We start from the raw sequence: 12,676 nt of genomic DNA, 5'->3' as shown, positions 1-12,676 counted from the left end.
CTATAATTATTTTATAAATATTTAATTCAAATATATCTATAACTGTTTTCAAGCAAATCTCAAAAGATATTTTAGCGATTAGATGCGACGGGCGGCAATTATTTGCAGAAGTATTTTTATTACGTTTGAAGTTACATGTTAGAATATTATTATAAACAGAGTGAACGAGGCGCGGAGCCGCACCGGCTTGCGAGCCCGCCAGTGTTTCCACTAGAAAAGCGACCGTTAGTAGGTATTACCAGAGTGACGGCAAGTTTTGTTCATATTAAACCTAAATAAATACATAAAAATAGGCTCCCTGCACCATCGTTAGATAAAGGTTTTAATATTCCGTTCAATCAATTTTCTACCTTAAAATATATGAAACACATGTGATATAAGATTAAAAAGTTGATGACAACTAGGAACATCATCTGCACCTGAATGTTGTTCATCATGACGCTTGGAGACCTCAAATGCGATGAAAGGGTTAATAATATTAACCCTTTGATATATTATATATAAACTTTCATTTATTATTAATAATTTATATATTAACCTCATACATAAATTGTTATTAAAGTAAATAGTTTTTTAAAATTGAAAAAATAATAAAGGTAGCTTTCAAATGAAATGTAATTGTGAACGGGGCAAATAACAAAATAATGTACGCAATTTTAAGGGGATAGCCATCCATTATTATAAAAAATAGTCTTTAATATTGTTTTACGAGCAATACTACAAACTCAATTGTTGCTGAAGTTATGCAACCCAGGACTAATGTATCTGTCAAAAAGATAAACTATTTTAGTTCAATATTATTAAATGAAATAAATTATCTTAATAAAAACCGTAAAGCAGCTAATCATTTACACGTTGATTAACCAAATTACAAATGAACTGCCTACTTCGTTTTCGGTTATAAATACCTAAGAGTGCTGCTTCAAACTAGCATTTAGTGGAGCTGGCAATCACCTTTAATTTTCAAGAATATAACTCGATACTCAGAAAATAAAAACTTTTACCAATGTATACTGTTAGGCCGGTTTCACACGTGCCGGATGGATTCGCCCGGCAACGAGCCAGCGCCGTGTAGTGGGGGTGGTGTTGTATGGGCTAGTACTGATCATTTCAGACGTGCTGGACGAATTCACCCGGCGCCGGCCCGACGCTGCCCATACAACACCACCTCCACTACACGACGCCGGCCGGGTGCTGGGCAAATCTATCCGGCACGTGTGAAACCGGCCTTACGATGGATTGTTTTAAGTTGCCATTTTATTAAACAATGTATTTAAAGATATATTTACATAAAATAAAAGCTTCATAAGTTTTATCCATTTTTTATTTTCGATATATTTTGCACTTTGTAAATAATCGGGGTAAAATAAAATATGAATATTTTATATAAAAGAAATATACATGTAATACAATTACATCCACATTTATAATTTAATACAAATACCAGTATAACATTTACCATTAAAAAATGTTTAAAAATATACAAGGAACCATACAATGAGATCAAAATAAATATAATAAACATAAATAATATGAATATTTTAATATTAATGTCTACGATCGTTTGCATTAAGGCAAAAATCGTACATAAGGTCGTTTTATAAATATATATACAATATTAGCAAATTTGCTAATATAATGTGTCGTATGTGAATGCAGTAAATCATCCTTAAGTTCACTCACCCAAATCATCATAATCGATTAATTATGTATGTATTTATTTAATAACAATAATATTTACACACATTTATATAAATGGACAGATATGGTATCTATTACGTTTAATATTTATTTATATTATAATATTTTATATAATATACTTTCAGCTTACAATAAGTGTGTGTTGAATCTTAATTTGCAGATATTTACTATGACACCATTTCTAAAGACATATAGTAAATTATAATTTATAATATTTTAATAAAAGTGAAACACAGTCGATACTATCCAGCCATGGAAATCGACTGATTGAGCTGATAAAACGATTTACTGCAAACACACTCTCTCTTATCGGTTAATTAACAATATATCAACAATAACAGCATAACAATTCACATTGGCACAATTATTCTTTTAATTTATTGTTGAACGTTTCGTAGAGAGTGATGAAGAAAATTAAGCTCTATCAATGTTAAAGCTGATCTTCGGTAAATAAATCTCACAAAATGTGTTTTATTATAAACATATGATTTTCAACGACGTGCTTATGAAAATATTAAAATATCTTAATCTGATTTTATTGGCAAATCATTACCGAATATAATCTACTAAATTCCAAAACTTTAAGTTACCAATTTGCAATATAAATTGTCACATAGAAGAATATACATTTTTTTATACCTGCATGCAACACTTGATATTTTATATTTTAATTCGTTTTTTATTTACTCTCATACATAGATATTTATGTATATTAATCTAGCTACATAAATTAATTTTTTTCTGTAATATATATTATACGTTTAATGTCATACAGTCATTTTATGAATTTATATAATTTATTTAATAATTACAACACCTCTTTAAATCCAATTTATTATGTATACGTCTAGGTTAAATTGGTGTAAATATTTCCAATTTGGAATCTTTTAAACCTAGTAATTATTTACAATGTTATATACCTGTATCGTAAAATTCGGTGCAAACATAACAGAAAACTTCAATTAGAAAAAAAAATGTATATATATATCTGCAGCGATATGAGGATACAAGAAAAATAAGATATTTACAGAAAAAATAGGTTCAATTCACATTGACGTTGAAGAATAGACCAGTAATTGCAATAATATTTTTTTACATATTATGTAACAATTTCGTACTGTTTTGCAACAAAGATATGATAAATTAATTTATATGTAAAATTACACTTTGATCGCAAATAAGATTTTTTCCGAAACATTTTATTTTTTCAAGTGTCGGATTTAATTTTTGACATTTTTGGCAAACTTTATAGTAATTCAAATCTTTTGATATATTAAAATCTGAATATTAAAGATTATAAAACATTGTATATATTACATATATTTAGACCTAAGCCTCAAAATTATAATTTAGATATATAATAAAAAAATATTAGTAGAATTTGTTATACAAAATTATAATTTATTTCGTAGTGACATAGACAATTTAATGCTTTAGTAATTTATGGATTATGATTAAAAAAACATTTTTGTAGAAAATATAATTTTCATATTAAAAACTTTACTTTTTCTAATTAAAAATCCATATTAAGTTAGAGACAGAAACTTAGATTATTATAAATACAATATATATAATGTATTATTATCAATAAAATATATTTCATTGAGAGAAATTTTAACTAAAAACGAAATAATGTACTGTGGTGATTATTTGCCATCTTACTGAGATCACATTGTGTATTGGAACCAAATTTAAGACTGCTTTCTTAAGAAAGATAGAGAGCACGATTTTCCTTAAATCTTACATTGCTAAGAAGTTTTCCAAAAGACCACTCCCTCAACTAGGAACCTATGACAACTACGGTTTTGAGCTACATTATATCTTGAATAATCGATCAGAGCATCAATTGCGTAACGTCAACCTAAGATCCTCACAATCTAATCTCAGTGTGTAATTACATACAAATTGTTATCTCATATTTGTTGTACAGTATAAAGCTTTTAATATTTTGTATTAGAAGCTCAATTAATTACAAATTCTAGTAATTTTGATACAATGTTTATTTGAGCAATTGTATATTAAAAAAACTCACATATAAAATTTTGTTATAACAATCATAACATTAGTTGTAATATTTATGTGCTTAAAGCACATTTACTTTAAAAAATATTTTTTTTTATATCATTTTTGTGACTACGAAACCAAACATGATACATTTTGTTATGGACAGTGTATTCATTATATAATTTGTATATAATATACAGTCTTACATTTATAGGAGAGATTTTACTCTGTTACATATATTGCTAAAAATAACACTCTACGTCGTTTTATATTATTTTTGAAACAAGGACATATATAATGTACATATGTCTGAGAAATAGCAGTTAATTATCCATTTTTTTAAAGACTACTTCTTTTACTAATTACAATACGAAATAAACGAAGAGTTCGTCTATTTGTAATATTCATAAAATGTCCTTAAATCATTTCATAGAAGATTAACGTTAGATAAAGATTAGAAAGGGCATAAGATGGAAGTGTTGAAATGTGTTAATGATTTAAAAAATAAATAATAACAGTTTTTGGCAAGTGTAAATTAACAACAAATAAAAAAAGCGATAAATGTATATCACAGATGTTGTCTTGTCATAGACACAATTCATAAATACGCAAGTACTTCTACACTGTTAAAAAAATAACGATACATATTTATGAATGTGCATATCGAGAAATGAAAATAAAAACGTATTGATCTTAATTTGTATTATAAACACATCAATAAAAGGTTATCCATATCAATTTACCTTGCCACAATTAGGCACAGCTCTCTTAACGTATATTATATATTATATAAATATTTACAATCACGTCAATATGGCAATAAAAATATTGTATTTGAATTATATTGTTAGGCAAAATCATAAGCACAATAGAACTTCAAAAATCTAAGAAAATACTCAATAAGAATTGACACAGTTTAGTTTATTTAAATGAGCCTGTATTTTCCTTTAGTATCAAGTAAGACTGCTAGAATCTCAGATTGTTAAAGTTCTAATGCATCTCAAAATATGCAAATTAATATGATTATATAGTTATTTACCTATGTATATGTACACCATAACTCGTTCTAGTCAATTTTCATACTTCAACCAATTCCTTAATAATATTTGATTAATAATTTTGTAATGTATATAAATTATAATTAAAAATAACATTTTCTAATAGATGATTAGAAAAAAGGCCACACGAAGATTGCAAAATATTTTTTACTTGAACATTAAGACTTTTTCTGTGGGTTATGTTTTGTGTGGACTTTTTCTGTGAGGTATTTTCGTGGGCTTTTATACCCGAACTTATTTTCTTCTAGTAATACATAAAAATATCTATCCAAATTTATAAATTTATTGTTAAAAAAATATTTACGATAAGACACCCCATTCTAATAATCATATTTACTGATTTATATGTTTTATCAAATTTTTTTATCAGGAAGGCTCAAGTTTTGTACGATCTACAAAAAAGCTCAAAAGATAAACAATGAATTTAGGGAATACGTTTCTATACTGTGTCCATTGTGCACAGTCAATACTAAGCATACCAGTAGTGTTGCGTCTATATAAGCTGTGGAAGCGCCGGTTACCTTTTTATTTCCCATATGAATACATCATCTTTGCCATTTATGCAATCACTACAATTGAAATGTGCATGTTTATTACACATTTACCATAATGACCAGTGAATTTCAATGTGCATATTTGTTAAATAGCGGTGTTTCGCATTGCAATAATAAGAAATAAAATATTTCTAAGAATTGATCACTATATACAAATATGAATTATGCTAATTTTATTTATTCTTGTAAATGTATGCAATTTAAAAAAAAAATAACAGACATAAATCATTCTTTCCTTCCTCACTTACAAATATACTTTCATATTAACTTTGAACATCAGGCAGAGTATAGAAAAATAAACTTCCTTACGTTAAAATATCTGTTAAAAACTGTCACCTCCCAACGCATCACATATTCGTGTAAAACAGACTTGCTTATTCGTATAGGCGTATTTGTAATAACTATATAACATTGAAATAAACATGTATAAACTCTCTAAGTACATCAATGTTGATAAAATTCATAAATTAAGAAATAATGCAATAATATATAATATGATTTTTATATATATATATATACATATATATTTATCTCATAAGAATAATGGAAGCTTCATCACCGTGAAATTACATCTCTTAAACCGCTCACATCCAAACATTTAACACTTATATCTTATTTACATATAGTTTTATTGTGTGTATATCTTTCAATTTCATGTTAGTTGATGTTGAACCTTTTACGGCGTCTTCATAACTCGCATTAGTCATGGGTGCACAGCGTTGAAATGATTTTATATAATCCATGTTTATAAAAAATCATACTGAAACATAGATAAAATATATGTTAATTTATTCAAAAGACATACAAATACAACATCAACACATATAATACTATTTCTTTGTATATATTTCAAAATTGTATGAAACTATAGAGCATGGTTTCCCAAACTATGTTCCGCGGATCCAAAATAGGTGTTCCGCGGAGCCTAAATAGATATTTCACAAATATTTGGAGTACATTAAAAATATTGTATATATAAAAATTGTTCATAAATCTAATAAAGAAACTTGAAAATATGTGTTAAATATTCAACATTGATAAATATAAATTTTGGAGGGAAAAGTTTCATATGTCAGTGTTGTTTTTTTTTAACTTTAAAATTTGACCGAATTTAAACAATATTTATGTTGTTAATTAATCACACGATATTAGTGCTTGTTATGAGAATTTTATTTATGTGGTGTCACTTTTATGCAATTTTTTTGGTGCCACGAATGCCACTTTTTACACGATTAATTTACGCAAATTCACTTGTACGTGATTTTTATACAAGATTTTTCAATCTTGGGATCCAATCTGTCAAATTTATAAAAGGTTATTGCGGATAATTTTTCACGCGTTTTTATTCTACGTGTTAATTTCTGAAACTAATTTATTGCGTTAAAACAGGATTGGGTGTATACTTTTGTAAATGTAAATTAATTAAATAAAGTTTGCATATAGATGAATCGATTTTCTTGTACATTAATTTAGTCTGATTGCTACAGTTTTTTACATTTTGACAAAAAAAAATATTACAGAATTTACATATTATTCAAAAACTACCCATGGATCTTTGGTTGAAAACATGAAATTTGACGAAAGAAAGGCCAAATACTTTTACTGATATGTCTACATCGAAGAAGAAAATAATCCAAAAATTGTGATTTCTTCAAAATCGAATAAAGAACTAGTGTCATCTATGAACATACCAAAACGAAAGTACGATGAAAGTTATTTAAATTTTGGATTTACGTATATTGGCAATTCAGATGCTCCTGATGCAATGTGTGTTTTGTGTCAAAAAATACTCGCAAACAGTTCTTTGGCTCCAGCTAAACTTCGCAGGCACTTCGAAACGATACACTCTGATTACAAAGGAAAAGACATGCAATGTTTTAAGACAACGTGACTCACTAGAAAAGTCCAAATTTCAAATGATTACAATGGCTAAAACTGAAAATGAAATGTTTCATGACGCATTAAAGATATTTCTACTAGAGTTAATTAGTCGACTTGGACTTTGCAGTGAATATGCATTGCAAATGGATGAATCTACAGATGTCGCAGGACTAGCTGTGCTATTGGTATTTGTTCGTTACACATATAATAATAGTATTGAAGAAGATTTACTCATGTGTGCGTATCTACATGGAAAAACTACAGGAGAAGATATATTCAACTGTATTAATGATTACATTACAAAACGAGAGATAGGCTGGGAAAAGTATACTGATATTTGTACAGATGGTGCTCGTGCAATGGTAGGAAAAATGAAAGGTGTTGTATCACGTATCCTGAAAGTAGCTACAAGAGCTACTAGCAGTCACTGTATTTTGCATAGGCATGCACTGTTGACTAAAAAAAATTTCATAAATTTAAAAAATGTTACAAAGAAGCCGTGAAATTGATAAACTATGTAAAATCTAGACCACTGCAATCCAGATTATTTAAAATTTTGTGCGATGAAATGGATAGTCAATATAAAGCACTTTTATTACATACTGAAGTGAGATAACTATCCAGAGGAAAAGCACTATTAAGACTTTATGAACTTCGAAATGAATTATTAGTTTTCTTGAAGGCACAAAATAATTTGCAAAATCATTTTATCAAATTTTTAACAAATCCTTCCTAGTTTATACATCTTGCATATCTGGCGAATATTTTTACAAGTGCAATGATGTTAACTTATCATTACAAGGAAAAAGTATTACAATTTTTAATATGAGAGATAAAATTGAATCTTTTGATAAAAAATTACAATTTTGGATTTTATCAGTTGAATCTAATATTTTTGATTGTTTTCCTGTTTTGGATAAATGTTTAAATGAATTGAATTTTCAAGTTGATAAAAAAGTTTTACAAGTATTTTTAGAACACCTATATAACTTGAAAATAACTCTTTTGGAATATTTTCCGAAAACTAGTAAGGACGATTCCTGGGTTCGGAATCCATTTTCTGTGACAGTTAAACCAGTGGGCTTAAGTGCAAGGAATTATGAGATTTTAGTTAATTTAATTAATGACTGAATAGAAACAAAAATATAAAGAACAGCCATTAAATGATTCTGGGCGAGTCTGACTGAAGAGTTCCCCAATGTGTCAAAACATGCTCTTGTTTGTTTACTTCCATTTTCCACGTCCTATTTATGCAAAGCGGGATTTTTAAAATATATTGCAAAAAAAACAAAATACAGAAATAGACTCGACGCCACGGCAGATATGAGAATACAACTGACCAATATTGTGCCTGATATAAAAAAATTTTAATTTAAGAACCCAAAATCATCAGAGTCATTAAGAGTCTTATTTATTTGCATAATACATAAGTTTATTAAATAAATTTAATAACATTTCTTTAATAACATTTTTTATTTTTATTTATACTATTATGAATTACCCAACCTAAAAAATAAGCTAAGTGTTCCGTCGCTGAAAAAGTTTTGGAAACCCTGCTATAGAGGAATACAGAATTCCAAATAAATTCAACATTGGCAAAATTACAATAAACAAAGTTAAATGCTGCAAAATTCTTGCGTGATTTTTATACCTCGAATTACCTACGAAAATGTTCTTACATGCCTTCTTTAATTAATGTTTTTTTTATTTATTTATTACAAATCTGCTCGCAGCTGATAATCGCTGAGCATTGACGGATTGTCTACACCACCCTTAGCAACTTCAAAAAGTGCTTCATTGAATACATGCTATGTTGAGAAAGCAATGAGTTGTATTTATCTCCTAGCAAAAAGGCACTAGAATACAAACATGGAGTACATCGCTTCACTAGGATTCTAGAATATATTTAACATTGTCTTTGACGAAACAAAAATGAGTATCAAGTAGACCTTCTAGGGAAGTTCTTAAAGAGGGTATATAGCACTGTATACAATAGGTAAAAGACTTCGTAGTAAAATCTTTAACTTAAATACAAAGTCAAAGTCAAATTTGTTTAAGTAAAATCGAAAAGTACAGAATTTTTTTTTCTTTTTGCAATTAGTCTTGAAAACATAAAATCATTACTTTTAAAAGTGAGGTAAGTCCATTGGGCTCTATTAAAAACATGTTTTTTGTTTAAATAACGCGAATATAATTATTGCATATGAAATTTTTATGATAAAAGACCGTAAACTATATAAAGTAAGTCGATTATTGCTTACTAATATTTTTAAATCAGTTCAAACGCAAACCATTAATTATCCAACAATAACATAACATGGACTGGTCCCACTTTCAAAATCAATGGCTCATATATTTTTTATACATACATTGTGACATGGCAATCACAGTACTGTTTCCATTTCCGCTATTTCTGTCGTCCGATTAGGTCTGAAATTAATGTATAAAATTATTAAAAATTAATTATATAGTTCTAAATGACTTTGTTAAATTACCGATAAAGATCTCGTGCACTTCCACCGATGTAATCCGACACAAGAAGTTGACTTCTTGTCATATCTCTTGTTCCTGCTCTTAATAAATCTGACGCACTTGCTAACCTATAAAAACAATGGATTTTTAATATGGAATAATAATTTAATGTATGTATGTATTATATATGAGTAACACTTATTGATCATTCATCAATAATGTCTTGATTACTTTTGTGATATATTTCAACACAATGTGAAAAAATATGTTATAATTCTCATAGATAATAGCTATAATATTAATAATCAGAATGTTTCAATGTCATCTAATTAAATTTTAAGCAATTGCTTTTATACATAATCCTTGATTTAATATTGTGGAAGTTCATACAAAGAAAATATTTTAATATTTTTATAGAACATTCAACGATGAAACATTCATTATTAGGAAACACTTAGGTTTTTTTTATCTTTTGTGATAAAAATCTGCATACAGTACATAATTTCCAATATAAAAAATCTAAGATATCTGTTTTTATTTAATTGTTATTAATGTTTGACCAGCTATTTTTATTAATAGTGTAATGTCTAGGATAATGTTATATTTTGCTGCTAGAAATTAAATACCATATGTATTGTTTTATTTCGGCCGTTATATATAAATATTTGTAAAAGCAAACACTAACATCAATTTATAACATATATAGACTTACCTCCTTGAAATATGAAATATTATATTACTGAGAATGCAAATTATATCCTAAAAGCTCCATATAATATGTGGTATTTTCTTATTATATTTTTTAAGAAAGCGTACAGATTACATTATAGTATAACAATAAAATCTTTTATTATACATAATAATTATTATTCCTGTAAATATAACACATATGTATAATAATTACAATTACACTTAAACATCAAAATTTATAACACAGACACAATCATGCTCATATATTAATTAACACATAATTATTACATAGAAATATATTTTACAATTAAACACCAATATCAGATATAATAAAATAATGGAACTTATTAGTATCTGGAAATTCATATTATTATATAGTTTCATAAAAAAATGGCCCATTTTTATACTACAAAATAAAATTTAATATGTTAAAATATGAAGAAATATAGGTGATGATATGTTTCTAATCTGTATAGAAATTAATAGATATATAGATATTAGATAATATGCACGACAGCAGTTGTTTCTGTGAAACCTTCCTTTTTTTTGGTGTAACTCGTTATTCAACAAATCTAATTATTATTTATTGATATCTTATTAATGAATATTTATTAGACAAGGATCATATAATAGAAACAGATAATAATCAATGTCAAGGATTGTGTTTCATACATTTTAGAAAATTATTATGTGGCGACCGTTGCTGCACCCAATGAGATAACGAAGTTTCTTGGAACTAGATTTAAACTGCTTTCTGTTTTTCAGACTAAATTTTAACTATTTTCTAGGAAAAATAAAAAGCGGTGCTCATCGAAAAAAAATCAGTGTCATATGTTTCTAAGAAGTATTCATAAGCCCTTCTCTCCATGGAGTTCCAAGGATGTAAGGTTTTGAACTATGCCTCGTGACAGTTTTAGAAAGAGTTTTCAACTTTATTTGGCTGGGCTCACATTTAAGGCATCCTCCGCAAGGCCACTCCCATCGAAAATGCAGTCATCAGAGTAACATCTATGAAATGAGATTCTTTCTAGAGGGCTAGCCAAAAGTCTGCGCCACTTTGTCCTCCTAAAGACGACGACACCAGATGCCGTAGCCCAAGATTCTGTGTCCCCATATAATGTACTTAGTAAATAGTGTCCTTAGTGGCGCGTGTTTTATCAGTGTTTTCTTTTTTACACTATATTTCATTGATTACTTGCCCGGTCCTATATTAATTAATGAACAATTATACTCCGTCCAGTATTAAAAGACAGGCCACAATATGAGGTTAGTTTTCTGGGGGGGCAATTTATGTATTTATATATAGGCTAAATCTTGGCAGCACTCTGATAAGACTGTGACATAGGCAGATTCTCTTGGCGTCTTTGACGGACTCACACAGGCGGTGCGTGCCTCGTGCACCGCTCACCGAGCATCATATATTATGACATGTAACTTCATATACTTTTAATGAAATACTACTGCAGCGGATTAATCTGTATATAATTGCCACCCATCACCATGCGTCGCCAAAGTTTATGTTTTCAAAATATGGAATGTTAATAAATAATGAGAAATGAGAGTGGTTAAGTAAAAGTTGATCCCCTTGGAATCCCATCTTTCGAATGAAAGTGGTTCCAGGGACCATCAGGAATCAATGCATTATCTTTCAGATAACAATTTGTCATCCCCACTATAAGTGAAAATATTGTGATTTTTATTTGCATTCCAAAACATCACACAGCACATCAAAGCTGGGCTACTCTAGACAATTGGCAAAATAAAAAAGAATTGAGCCCAAAAATATTCGTTCTTCGTCTTTTAATAATATGGAGCTGGAGTGTCTTGCAAGTTATAGGTAAACATACAAATATTTATTATGGTCATATACTTCTAAAATCAGCCAAATCACGTGAAACATTTTATTTTGATAATAAATATTTGGTTCAATTATTTTATGTATAGCTATCGTTTGACATGCAAATTAATTAATAAGCTTTCAATGTATAATTATTAAATTTAAAATATAAATGTTTTTTTTTAAATAAATACTGCAATTGAAAGCTTACTGTAATGCCGTGCAAAGCACATACATATATGTATATCGATGATATATTTTTTTATATATACTTTTCCTTAAACAAAATATATTAGTATCACTATAATAAGACTATATAGTTAGAGTACATTTGTATGTTATGATTATTGCGTATATGTAAATGTTGCGTCAGCGGCTCTGGATGTTCTTTTAAGGATGATCTATTTATGACAATAATAAAAATATTTAACCATGATGCATGACGTGGACTTACTCTGATATTCTTGATTCACTGGCAG

At 28.0% G+C, this 12,676-nt stretch overlaps 1 protein-coding gene across 2 annotated transcripts in view; it reads right to left on the bottom strand.

The window, feature by feature from the left end:
• Positions 1-2,519: 2,519 nt before the first annotated feature.
• The window catches only part of Nmdar2 (glutamate ionotropic receptor NMDA type subunit 2), a 334,557-nt gene continuing 324,400 nt past the window's right edge, over positions 2,520-12,676 (bottom strand). For both annotated transcript variants that reach the window (XM_088203959.1, XM_088203961.1), the window contains 3 exons: positions 9,694-9,798; positions 9,568-9,628; positions 2,520-6,077 (listed from right to left, as the gene is read on the bottom strand). In XM_088203959.1, coding sequence (XP_088060085.1) covers positions 9,583-9,628; positions 9,694-9,798 — 151 coding nt within the window. In that variant the 3' untranslated portion in view covers positions 2,520-6,077; positions 9,568-9,582. The remainder of the gene's footprint in view (positions 6,078-9,567; positions 9,629-9,693; positions 9,799-12,676) is intronic.

Source organism: Plectrocnemia conspersa, unplaced genomic scaffold, assembly GCF_051122295.1.
Source record: "Plectrocnemia conspersa isolate PC_06_02 unplaced genomic scaffold, ASM5112229v1 ptg000014l, whole genome shotgun sequence".
NCBI classification, from domain to species: Eukaryota; Metazoa; Arthropoda; class Insecta; order Trichoptera; family Polycentropodidae; genus Plectrocnemia; species Plectrocnemia conspersa.
Note: the sequence above shows the minus strand (reverse complement) of the source record. Positions and strands in the feature narration are given on the sequence as shown.